At 39.3% G+C, this 13,902-nt stretch overlaps 1 protein-coding gene across 1 annotated transcript; it reads left to right on the top strand.

The window, feature by feature from the left end:
- Positions 1-12,331: 12,331 nt before the first annotated feature.
- On the top strand, positions 12,332-13,282 carry tmem121ab (transmembrane protein 121Ab; the record flags this gene model as incomplete). The annotated part of the gene is made up of 1 exon (XM_079831033.1): positions 12,332-13,282. One exon carries the CDS (start codon positions 12,332-12,334, stop codon positions 13,280-13,282), a length of 951 nt encoding a protein of 316 aa, XP_079687159.1.
- Between the last annotated feature and the right edge of the window lie 620 nt (positions 13,283-13,902).

The raw sequence follows: 13,902 nt of genomic DNA on the forward strand, positions 1-13,902 counted from the left end.
GGGGCCTAAAGTGTGCCAAGAAAACATCCCCCACACCATTACACCACCACCACCAGCCTGCACAGTGGTAACAAGGCATGATGGGTCCATGTTCTCATTCTGTTTACGCCAAATTCTGACTCTACCATCTGAATGTCTCAACAGAAATCGAGACTCATCAGACCAGGCAACATTTTTGGGTCAGGGTCAGGGAATTGAGTATGGCTTTCCGCCGGAAGTTAGTTATTTTAGTCTATAAAGTTTTAAATATGGATATTTTTGCCACTTCGCTTCAGAAGGCCTTTATTAACCCTGCGGAGCCGTGTGGAGCAGTTATATGCTGGATATATTCACTTCATAAATTATACAACAAGTCAATGCCATTATAAAGCTTGGATTAGGGCTTTTTTAAGATAACTGATTGTATTCGTCTGAAAGGAAGAGGGTGAGGAAATCATTGGCTAATTTACATTATTTTTTTCCAGTTTTTGCAGCAATCTAATGGAAACTGTCTGCAGGGTGCTAGAGCACACGGGGCCTGAGTTATAAACTTTCAAAAATTAATTTATAACCAAATAATCAAAAAGCGGGTGAGGTGGGGGGGGGGGGGGGTTATTACAGCTCAGACAACATATACTTACATGTTTATAACTTGTATCAATGTTTTATGTAAGTTTCCTGTAAAATTACACTAAAATGTTGTATTTAGAGATCACTGTATGTGAGTATGGGAAGCTTTTCAATTTGGGTAGGCCAAATCCAGGCGGAAACGTTCCCAGAGTAATTTAGTGCAAATAAGTTAATTTGTGTAAATGCCAAAGTGATGCATATCTCCAGAAAGTAGACGTTCGAAGCTTTCAAATGGCACCACATATGAGGACAGAGCTCCTCCACAGACATTTAACTTTTAAACTATATACTTGATGATGTCATTCCTGATCAGGGTCCATGGAGTTTAAAACCACAACAGGTTTTTTTTTTTTTTTTTGCACAGGTGAAGTCCATGAATTTTCATGAATTCACTTTGCGTTTCGCACACTGGCCTGCCCGGTTATCTCTAATATTCAGTTCTGCTCATGAATATCTTGTTTACTTGATACCAAGTGTCTCCAATAAAACTCCTGGGTATCTTCCAAATGTTTGATGCCATGAACCCCGCAAACTCTGGCTCTTCCTCAGAAGATTGTACACATGATTTTGTTTACTGGTGGACTGATAAACACCTGTGCACTATGAATTGGCCCTGGCGATTTGATCAGCTCTGAGCAAAGATTTCCTAACCCGATTTGACAATTATTCAGAAGATTTCGAGTCATTTTGCAGGCTATGGAAAAGGACAACTGACAGAGTGTGTTTCTTTGAATTACATATCTTAATGAATATTGCAGACTTGTCCATTATGCATTAGGGCTTTGAAAGAGGATGTATTTCATAATTCATTGTTTTAAAAGATTTCCTCCGTGAAACAGTCCGTGTCTGAGAACAGCTGTGCTCAATATAATCTCGTCTTCACTGTGAAGGAAGTTATATTGAGGAGACATTAAGATTTCACAGAGAAAAGTTTGAACATTTGTCTGGTTTGCTCGTTACATCCATCCGCGAGGGCTTTGGCATCAACTTTGTCGCAGACGTTTTGCCGAAATAAAAGTTGACACAAACGAGTGAGTTGTTGATTTACAGTGGGCGTATAAAGATGGAAAATGAATATGGATGGCAACATATTGTTTGATGAGAAATGGTTAGAGATATAAAGAGTTTATATTGAGATCTTGAGACTTTTGATTGCAGACTTTGATGCCTTAGAAAATCTGCAATTTGAAAATCTTCTGAAACTCTAGAGCAGACGTATATGTGAGATTCCCGAGGTCTTTCTTAGGAGTCAAGCGTCTCCATATGCTCACCATGGTGTCTGGAAGCAACTGACAGAGTAATGACATCTAATTTGTGAGTTTTCTTTCCATAAGACTCTTTACAAAGAGTAACCTTTCAGCCTTTTATTAAGTTTCTGAGAAACTATCTGTATGTCAATTGGGGTGAGTCTGTCACAAGCTGAACATGCCTGTGACAAAAAAAAATTGAAATTATATTTTGCATAAACATAATTAAGCCTATTTTTAGCATTTTTTGGGGATTGTGATTAAATACGGTTCTCATTTCTTTAATTAAAATAATGTTATTTAAATGTGAAATTAAAATAGTTTACTGTAAACTTGCACATTCATACATCTAAATAGTATTTAGCCTAATATGTTATTTTTTTATATGGAATCATATGTAATATAATAAAAATGATAATAAAATAGGCCCACATAATTTACTTTAAAGCTGTGAAAAATTAATATAATATAATATAATATATAAAGCAGCTTTACAGTGATGATAGGAAATTAATTTTGTTTTAGATGAAAAGCTAAAGTAAGTTTTTGATTGATTCATTTCTGTTGTTTACGCATGTAAAAAATATATTGCACAAAATGAAAACAATGTAAAAATTATTATTATTAATATAAGTGTGAATCAAAAAATTAAAAGCGCATTTAAAAAAAAAAATCAATAATAACAAGCATCATTTCATCTCTTAAATGTTTAATTAGTGTTCTCTAATTTCTAATTAGTGTGTGTTTTGGTCATAATTTAGACTTGTTAAATCTATTTTCAGCTTTTTATCTTATAATTAGGACTTTTAATCATAATTTAGATTTTTAAGTCTTAATTTTTAAAGTCATAATTTTAACTGTTCATCTCACAATGACTTAGCATGTCATAATTTGGACTTTTTATCAAATAATGAGGACTTTTAAAATCATATTTTCAAAATGGTCTCTTATAATTATGACTTTATGATAATTGAAACGAGCTGATCAGTAATATAGTTGAATATGTAGTGTCCCCAATACATGCAAGTCCTCATTTCTTTAATATAAAATAATGTAGAATTTGTATTTGAATTTGTAATTAAAATATTTGACTATCTATACATCTAAGAAGTATTTGCTTTACTGAAATTAATCAACAAATATTAAAAATGACAGTATGCTTACTTATCATGATTGCAATAACGATTCAATTAAATTTTTATTAAAGCCTATAATAATAAAAATGATAATAAAATAGGCCCAAATGATTTACTTTAATGATGTGAAATATAATTAATATAAAAAAATACATTAAAAAAATAAATAAATAAAAAATATATATAATAAAATAAAATAAATAAAATAAATAAATAAAATAAAATAAAATAAAATAAAATAAAATAAAATAAAATAAAATAAAATAAAATAAAATAAAATAAAATAAAATAAAATAAAATAAAATAAAATAAAATAAAATAAAATAAAATAAAATAAAATAAAATAAAATAAAAAATATAATATAATATATGCCTTTGACTAACTTGTTGACTATCTATTACAACAGTGTTTTTCATATTCTTTGGCAAAATGTCATTGAAATTTAAAATGCACAATTATTGTGATTATCCCAAATAATTGCGATTAGATCGAATAACCACGATCAGACGACTAATCGCTCATCATGACAGGCCTAATGTATACTAATGTCACGGTTTTGCGTGTAATTATTTGGTTAATTGATTGAAACAAAATTGGAGATTAATATTTCTCCAACATAAAGCATACTGAAAACATACATCACATTCAGTGGCATAATGGTGGTCTGATGCTGGATCGGAGTGACATATCTACAGATAGTGTAATAGGAGCCCAGGGTGATCACTAATGCATCATTCTGAGGACTATTACATTGATTTAAATCTGCCCCCGTTCTGAGCTGACAAGCATAGAAATGAGATCTATGTCTGCTATCTGTGTACTCTGCCAAATGCTAATAAGATTGTGTACATGACAGAGGGCTTAACTCATCTCCTGATGGTCTGCGTTAAAAACACACTCCAATTACCTGATTTTAGTTCAACTGTTTTTTTGTTGTAGTCTTTTCCATTGTTCGGAATGATGTTTTAATCTGGAGCGAGCGGGTGAGATTTGGCTAGGTGCATGTTGTGTCGAGTTTTTCATTATTTGTGCTTAATTTTTGTGAAATGTCAGCCCAGTGTGTTGATTAGCACTCCTGCGACCTTGGCTATCAGACAAACGCCAGCGGCTCGGTGTGTGAATATTAAACAGGTCAGTCTAAATGAATCTCCAAACACAGTTCCAGTCTCTCAGCTTGAATTTTTAATGATGGACGTTTATTGACCTGCATAAATCCATCAAACACATGATTAGTAATTACATCATTCTTGGCTCGACAGACCATATTAAGATTTGTTTTAACATCAGTCTTGAAAAAGAAACGTTATCTTAGAGCAGGGGTGTCCAAGGTCCGACCCGCGAGCCAATTACAGCCCGGGGATCAATTTCAGACGGCACGCAGCTTGTCTATTAAAATAAATTACATGTGGACCGCCACGCATAATTTACAAATCATGCCGTTTCACGGTGTCAACACAAGGTGAAAGCAGTACATTTTAGACCAGGTGTTGTGAATGAAAGGCCAGGTGCTGTGAATAAACCGAAACGCGCTGGCATTTGTGTTGCTTGTGAGAAAAGTGCCAAAAGCGGAGCGAAACAGCGCTACTCGTTGAGTTGTTTACATTTACATTTACATTTATGCATTTGGCAGACGCTTTTATCCAAAGCGACTTACATTGCATTCAAGTTAAGGCCTGTACACACCGGGACGAATATCGCGCGCGCTTATCGCCAGCGTTTTTCGTGCCGTTTTTCGGCGCATCTTGAGTGTTCACACCCAAGCGATTTTCACTGGCGCTGCGCTGAGTGAATGTGCACATTCAGTAGATGCGCTCCCGGTACACAAGATGGTGCTGCGGCACTTTAAGCCTCTGACACTCGCTTGTCACACAGAAGAAGAAGAGAGACAGCATTTACGTGCTTGCCAAAACCATAGACATATTATGTATATGGACAAAACCATTCACACACTTTTTGCTAACTGGCAAGCAGCATTATCAGTTCATCTTCTTCTTTGTCTACTTACTACTTCTTCGTCGTATCAATGTGTGCTCGGCAAGAGCGTTTTGTGCTTGAGCGCCACCAAGTCGTGTTTTACTGTCACTTCAGCAGCTCCAGGCACGTGAACAAAAGCGCCGATCTCATTGGTTGGCCAGTTTTTTACGCGCCGCGTCAAAATAAAAAAACGAACCCGAGGCGTTTTTTTAAAAATGACGCTTTTACGCCTGGCGTTTTGCGCGTCGGTGTGAACACTCACATTGGCTCCCATTGTTTAGTCCCGAGGCGTTAAACGTCGGCGATAAACGCGTGCGAAAAACGTCCCGGTGTGAACAGGCCTTTACACATTAAAAAAAAAAATAATTGTGTCAGATTCATGCTTTCCCTGGGGATCGAACCCATGACCTTGGCGTTGCCAGCGCCACGCTCTACTGTTTGAGCTACAGGAAAACTTACAGGAAAGTGTGTTATAGTCACACTAGACACAACCACCTCCCCACCCCCTCTCCCCATAAGAATATATATGAACTAGTGTGACTATAACACAGCGAACGTTTTTGCAAATGTGTGAAATAAAATCAATAATTCAGCCACAGTGCAGTAAAAAAACCAGCAAGGAAGAGGTTACACTCTAAAACATCAAAACAGACACAAACACTCAAACACACACTCACGTAAACACTCAAAGACACACACACACAAACCATCAAACATCAAAACATCTAAAACATCTAAAACCCACTTCCTGTACAGGAAAACTTTCCTTGTTTGAACCGCCCTGTGGCAAGCAGTACAAGGCGGAGGGCAGTGAGAGAAGGGCACGAGACCGGTGGCATGATTGATAATGAGCGCCAGCTGCGAGCCCAGTTCTCACAGCCCCTCGTCCTGCTTGCCGCACACCCCACACACAGACCATTTATTAGCTATGTCCAAAAGACACAAGTGTCTACATGCTGACCGGTCTCATCATGCGACCACAAAGCAGATCCAGTGAGAAGCGTTCGAGTTTGCCGCAAAGATCTCCGATACAAACCTCAAATGTGTCTGTGATTTAAACTAGTTTAAAGGGGACCTATTATGCAAAATGGTGTTTAAATATAAATATGTGTCGGCACTGTGTTACACAACCACCCTATAAATGGCAAAAATCCACACACAAAGTCATAAACAGTGTCACAGAATAAGCCGTTTGCAGTTTCTGTGTAACGTGACGTCACATATGCTTAGGCCCCGCCCATGACTGCTGACAGACTCCACCCTATTAGCATAGACCCCGCCCACAGTGAGCTGAACACAGTCCGCCATGTTGACCTCCTCGCCAGAGCATTTAACAGCAGCTTTCAAGTAAGAATATATCCTTATTAAAGCTACTAAAGTTATTGTCAAGATCAGAGTGATTTTCTGTTTTTCTTTTGTTTTTTGATTTATATTCTACATACTACATACTACAGCATATATAGCAGTAGGTACTGTAACACTGCTTTCACAAACACAGACACATGCGATTTCTTTACTTGCTGTTTACGTTCACAGACATAACCGACTGTGTTTATGTGAACTTTGTGCATTTTTGACATAACCTTGTGTGTATTTGACAGTTTAAGCGCAATAAGACGTGAAGGAGAACTTACTTTAATACTCACATGATGCGCCGTCTGACAACCAGCTGCACGTGTGTGTGCTTCGAGTGTGTGCGCTCAGAAGACCATATATCAGGGGTTAAGACTGATGTGGCTTTAAAACGCATGCAGAAAAACTTTCACGATGATAAAGAACTAGCATAGAAATCTAGACGCTCCCTAGTGGTAGCAAATCTAATTTGCAGTCAGGGTAGTCAAGCAACTCTCCGTTGGCTTGTGAGCTGGAAAAACCAAACTCTGGTCAGGCCAATCACATCGTGTATAGAGTCGGTGGGCGGGCTTGACATAATGAAGGCAGAGTTGTGGCGGTTCCGCGTGCCAATGCTGAGTTCCCAGACCCAACATCTTGATGTGGGTCTGGCTTGTCAGGCTAATGAAGAACTGCAATGTCACGTAACCGCTATATAGAGATGATAATCAAAAAACAAACAGATGTTTTGTTCGTTTATGGCAGAGTATCCGAGGCACAAGCTGTAAAGGCTCCACCCTCTTCTGGAAAGGGGGCTGGGACAAGCAGCTCATTTGCATTTAAAGATACAGGCATGAAATTCCTTCCACTCAAAAATGGGCATTTACAACATGGTATAATAAGTGATCTGTGGGGTATTTTGATCTGAAACTTCACAAACACATTCTGGGGACACCTGAGACTTGTTATTACATCTTGTAAAAAAGGGTTATAATAGGTCCCTTGTAAAGACAAATGAAACCAGTGCTGACATTCTCAACAACTCTGACGCGGAAAACAGGAGAAACATTGAGCCACAACGATACAAAATATATTTTTCAACCCACAAAATCACCAACATTTACCATGGGTTTACTGTAGTAACACCAAGTGTAAACAAGGTGGCAGAAATGTGGGATATTGATCGAATTATGATATTATTAATGTAGACATGTATTAAATATGAAATATAGGGCAAATTACTGAAACCAATGATTAACTTTAATAAAAGCAGAGATCTAAGTGAGTAAGAATATTTAAATTTTACCCTTTAAAAATGAGTTTGTTGATTTTACAGAAGTTACTCTGTGTTAATGAAAATAAATGTAGGTACTTCTGTATCCCAACTCAAGCTACTGTCAAATGTGCATTTCCAAGAGACAAAACATATAGGCTAATATTGTTAATATTATTTTGTGTATAATTATCCAGCCCCATGAGTGTCAACAACATCGAATCTGGCTGTAATGTCTAGCGTTTTGGTTTTGTTCATGTCTTTGTATTTATGCTCTTTTTCCTGTTCCTGGTTTTGTCATGTGATCCTGCCATGTGCTGCCTTGTCCCTTGTTCTCATGTGTTATGTTCTCATTGGTTGTTTTAGTCATGTGTTCTTAGTTCAGTTCTGTCATTGGTTCATTGTTTATCATTGTTCACAGGTATCCCTTGTCTTAGGCATTAGTCTTTGTGGGTGCTTCTCAATTCTTATTTGTGCATCCTTGTTTCCTTTCCTAGCTTCCTTTCCTCGCGTCTCATCTCCAACCCTTCAGGATGTGAGGGAAGGATGCAAGGAAAAGACGCGAGGACGGAGGAATTTAATCAAGTGAAATGATATCCTCGCTCCCTTTAGCGTCACTTCAAAGCGTCGTCAAATAATGATGACTCTGCACCGCTGGATTTAGTTTGCACATTCGGATTCTTGAACATTAGAGATAAATATTTATTTTGTAATAGTTTCAACCCCTACAAAATGCCACATTTGTCCATATATATTATTTAATATTATCAGTTATTAATAACAACTAATTATTCCCAGTTATTAACTGCTTTTTATTTGTTGATTATAGTATTAAAGTTTGTTTCTTTCATTTTCTTGTGCTTTGATATAATTCTGCAACTGTCAGTTGTTGTTATTTGACATACATGTGTGTCTTGTACATGTAAACATAATAAATATAGCTGCAAGCAGCAATACCGTGGCCAAGCGCAACAGAAGCAAACAAGGAAGCTAGCAGCAGACCAATGAAAAAATTAGTGAAGACCTTTGAAGACAATTTCAAGTAAAAATGTTAAAACCCCAAACATTGAGTTGTATAGAGCCAATGTCATGTTTTGTTCTATTATAGCACCACCAAGAGGCACAATCCTAAAAAAAAAAATGTATGTGTCATTGGAGTGAGCCCATACATGTGTATGTGTGTGTCAATTTTGGTGAATATATCTCACTTCATTTTGGAGTTATAGACATTTACTGTATATGCAAAAACATGTAAAAAATGACTGACACCTGACTTTGATTGGATTTTACTACCCCTTACTATCAATATTTTGACATTTGGGCATCAATTTGGATATATCAACCTATGTTTCCGATTTTCTGGCGCTGGTTTCGTCTCGATCGGACTAGCGGTTTCGAAGATATCAGCTAACGTTTTTTAAGCGCTAAATTACCGCGCTGCACAAACCATACGCCGAAACCTGGCAAGTCTGGTATCGTTGGACTCGGCAAGGATTCAGGAGACCAAAAAAAGTTAGTCCCATGAAAATAAGGCAACCACACCCAAAGTTATAAGCGATTGGGAAAAGAAATTATCCACTAGGCGGCGCTGTTGCGAAACTTTTCATGCTCCTTCAGGGCATCGTGCTGATGACCCATACGGAGTTTCGTACGAATCCGTTAATGCGTTCATAAAATACAGCATTTTAGCACATAATTCAAAATGGCAGACAGTCAAAATGGCCGATATGGTAAAATTTGATATCAGTCGACTCGACATGCCATCCTGAATCTAACGAGACCACTTTTTGGACAAACGGTTCAGAAGTTATATGCAAAAATAGTAGGTGGCGCTGCGCCGAAACGCTGCATGTTGCCTCAAGTCATGCTTGATGACATGTACCAAGTTTGGTTTGAATACGATAAAGCGTTGCGGAGATATAGCCTTAAGTGTATTTTTGCAACCGCTATGTAAAATTTGTTTGCGTGTTTATTGAAAACGATTTGACGAATCAACTTGAATCGTTTTTTTGCCGCCATGGTCTGAAGATGATCTGGTTAAATTTTTGGAAAGGAAGCCTCCATCCTTGCCTCCTCGCAATGCAATTCAAGAATTGAGATGTCCTACTAGATGGCTGAGCTCGGTCGGTTTCCGGGTCATAGGATGGAGGACAGAGGAGCGAGGAAAAAAGGAGGGATATTGAGAAGCACACCTTGTCTGTTTTGTATCCATTCATCTTTTGCTCACTTGGGATTTATAAATAAACTGCATTTGGGTTCACTTCAACTTGCCTCCAGTGGAAGTCTGTTACACTGGCCCTCTTTAAAAAAGGTTTTGGACACACCTGTCTCAGAGTATCAGTGTTTTGTCTTTGCATTATCTTGGTGTCTTGTGGATCATTATAACAGTGCGTTTCTTAGATAGCAAGATTTGATTACTGTTGAAAGAAATAAGTGGCCTCTGTACCTTTTCCCTCAACTAATTCTCCAGCTTAATTAAAAGAAAAAACACTGAGATCTTCTGCTGATTTTCAGATAAAAGACGCAAGTAATTTAGTTTCAACAAGGTTTTAAACAGTGTCCAGTTTTGCCACGATACCAAAGTTTGCAATCAAATATCAAAGCTCAATTTGAACCTCATATTAATATCAAATGATCTGAGCTCTGTACTCTTATTGTATGTGGCTATTGATCCTCAATCGCATTGATTTACTTTTTCTAAGGAATTATATGAGAAACATCAGAGACAAAGCCGATACTTAAAAGAAACATTACAGAGAACACAGTTATGTCTGCTAAAAGAAGAGAGCAGTTTTGAGCATCTGTGATTAGATAAGTATCAAAGACAAGAAATGCATGTATAAAAAATTACATGCATTTATGACGTATTAACCAAAAGACCAAATTATAAACCTCAAAAACTATATCTATGGAGAACAAAAGGTTTGTGTGAATTTTCAAAAGACCCTTCCAGCTTTTTCTCACCGTCCTGCATTCGAGTTAAAATCAATGCTGGAATATTGTCATGGATTATACAGTTTTGAAAGCATCCCCTGTATTAATAAAAAGTGCGAATGAATAAGTGGCCATGTAGCAATGCGTTTCCACAATGTTGTTATCACATGTCTTTAAATGATGCTGACACAATGGCAGGGCCGGATGTGCTTTTGGCTCCCAGCAGTAATCCGTGATTTATTATCCACTTTGTGTTGACAGCTCTTCTCCTTCCCTCTCTCCTTCTAGGTTGTGTCAGAAGAGCAGGCGAGGATGAAACTGAAGCCCAGTAAAAGAGATTCCCCCTGGGGGAGCCATAGACAGATGTGGAGCCCCTGGAGCCACTGACCCAGTGTCTGAATGATCTATGGATAGAGACCACCCGCCCTCAAGAGTCAATCTTCCACTGCGGAGCGATTCTACATTGGCAGACGCAAACAAATGTTGCTCTGTAATTGCTGAGTATCTACGGTCTGAACATTTGGTTCCTGGGATCCATTTTCTCAAAGTTACCTTCCTGTTGCAAGGAAAAACGACCTACCACAACTGTACTTTGCCTGAAGAACTCTGACTCTGTAATTGCGGAGTATCTGCAGTCTGAACATTCAGTTCCTGCCCCTCCATTTTCTCAAAGCGCACCTCAAATGTCACAAGAAATACGGCCAACTCACAATCCAGCAAATGCATGCAAAGCTTCCGGGAAAGCCCATGTATCCTCACATCACCTTCCGATCGCATGACTGTGAAAGAGGAAAGTTATGGCGTCTCATTGAGAATGCTGAGGTCGGTCAGGCGTGCGGTCTAACAGGATCAATACAACCCTGCTGATTAATGGGCAGATTTCTCTTCCATTTAGTGTGTCAGAAAAGAATCATCTGCCAAGACCAAGATTGTGAAACCAGGTCTCTTCGGTCTTCAAGAGTCGCATTTCCATTGCAAATTAATCCCGCTCCGGACCTGTTTTGTATCATTTAACACTGCTTCTTCAGATTTACAATCAATACGACCCTCGCAAAGCAGTGTAAATCAAACTGTCAGTGTGGAGCAATTGGCTTTCTGTAGAATAAGTTCTTTTCACTTCGTTCCTGGGTCAAGTTTATGATATTGGAAATGCAAATGCCTTTATAGTTCACCGAACTGGGATGAAAAAGTAGCCGCTCCAAACAGCAGAGCAAAGCTTGAAGCAAGGTCTCTTCAGTCTTTAAGTGTTGCATTTCCATTGCAAAGTAATCCTGCATCTGACTTTTTTCGTAACTTTGTATCATTTAACACTGCTTCTTCAGATTTACAAAAAATAAGACCCTTGCAAAGCATTGAGTCAAACTGTCAGTCTGGAGCAATTGGCTTTTTAAGCTCTTTTTACTTTGTTCCTGGGTCAAGTTTATGATATCGGACATGCAAACGCCTTCAAAGTTCACTAAACTGCTTTGAGCAGCCCAGCAAAGCTTGAAGCAAGGTCTCTTCAGTCTTTAGGAGTTGCATTTCCATTGCAAAGTAATCCTGCATTGGACATTTTTTGTAACTTTGTATCATTTAACTCTGCTTCTTCAGATTTACAAAAAATAAGACCCTTGCAAAGCATCGAGCCAGAAGAAGTTTCCTGGGTCAAGTTTACGAAACACTGGACACGCAAATGCCTTCAAATTTCACCAAACTGGGATGGGAAAGCAGCCACTCCAACCAGCCCAGCAAATCTTGACCTGCAACATTGAGAATCCTTCGAACCCAAGTGCAACAGAGCGGACGACATTGCTGTGAGTGAGTGCATGTGGTGGTGGCCCTCAGCATGGTGTTGCCACCACCGGACAAGCGGCATGTGTGTCTTACCACCTTTGTGATCATGACCAGCATGGCCTTCATGGACGCCTACCTGGTAGAGCAGAACCAGGGCCCACGAAAGATCGGCGTCTGCATCATTGTCCTGGTCGGGGACGTCTGCTTTCTTATCGTCCTCCGCTATGTGGCGGTTTGGGTTGGAGCAGAAGTGCGGACGGCTCGACGAGGATACGCCATGATCCTGTGGTTCCTCTATATCTTTGTGTTGGAGATCAAGCTTTACTTTGTCTTCCAAAACTGTAAGGCTGACCGCAAGAGTTTGGAGACTGTCGCCCGGAAGGCTTTGACTTTATTACTGTCCATTTGTGTGCCAGGCCTCTACCTGGTTCTGGTGGCTCTAGACAGCATGGAATATGTCCGTACCTTTCGGAGGAAGGAGGACATGAGGGGTCGGCTCTTCTGGGTGGCTTTGGACTTGCTGGATCTGCTCGATATGCAGGCAAACCTTTGGGAGCCACAGCGGACGGGTTTGCCCATTTGGGCTGAAGGTTTGATGTTCTTCTACTGCTACATTTTGCTTCTGATTCTTCCCTGCGTGTCCCTGAGCGAGATCAGCGTGCAGGGCGACCACGTGTCTCCCCAGAAGATGATGCTCTACCCTCTTCTCAGTCTGGTCACCATCAACATCGTCACCATCCTCATACGTGGGGTCAACATGGTGCTCTTCCAGGACAGCCGGGTTTCCACCATCTTCGTCGGCAAGAACGTGGTGGCCATCGCAACCAAGGCGTGCACCTTTCTCGAATACCGAAAACAGTCGCGAGAATTCCCCAATCGAGAGAACGCAACCGGAATTCCCATGGAAGTCCAGCAGAACTCTGTGGGACACGGACAAGCTCTTCCGAATGCTACGAGCCTCCCACATGAACCCACTCCATCTCGGGAGATCATGGATACATGACCAAGGAACCAAAATGGAGTCGTTCGTTTGACCAGATTGTACTTGGAGCCAACAAGGGGCATTCGAGCCAACAGATATGAACTGATGAACTGTTTTGGGGTACAGCATTATAAAACGTGCTCCGTCCTGTTCTTGACTGAGGTAAATCAGCCCATTTTGAGCTGTGTTGTTCAAAGGAAAACATTCAGTGTTTTATAATTTGTTCTCCTCCAACTTCTCCACAGTTAGCAATGAAGAAGTGCTGTTTTCTTTCTGTACAGTAGTGGAGTGACTGTGGTGCAAAAATGTTGTTTTCCTGTTTGAGACCAAACTCTTGTTCCCACATCCACTTTTTTTGTGTCTGTCTGATATTTGCCTCTCTTGCAAGTACAGAAATTGTGGAACTAGAGTGTAATGAGTTTATTATCGAGGGAACTAGACAGACGAGGTTGATGATCATGACCATGACCAAATGTTGAGGAATAGTCCTACATGCCTGCAGTATGTGTTTGCGCTTGTGTTTTATGATGTGTTGACGACATTACATAAATGAGAATGAATAGGAAAGTAAGATATTTGTATCCGATGACTATATGGAATTTCTTAGGAAATAAGTGAATGCTCTTCCATTTGATTGGTAT

This window comes from Gobio gobio, assembly GCF_949357685.1.
Source record: "Gobio gobio genome assembly, chromosome: 12".
NCBI classification, from domain to species: Eukaryota; Metazoa; Chordata; class Actinopteri; order Cypriniformes; family Gobionidae; genus Gobio; species Gobio gobio.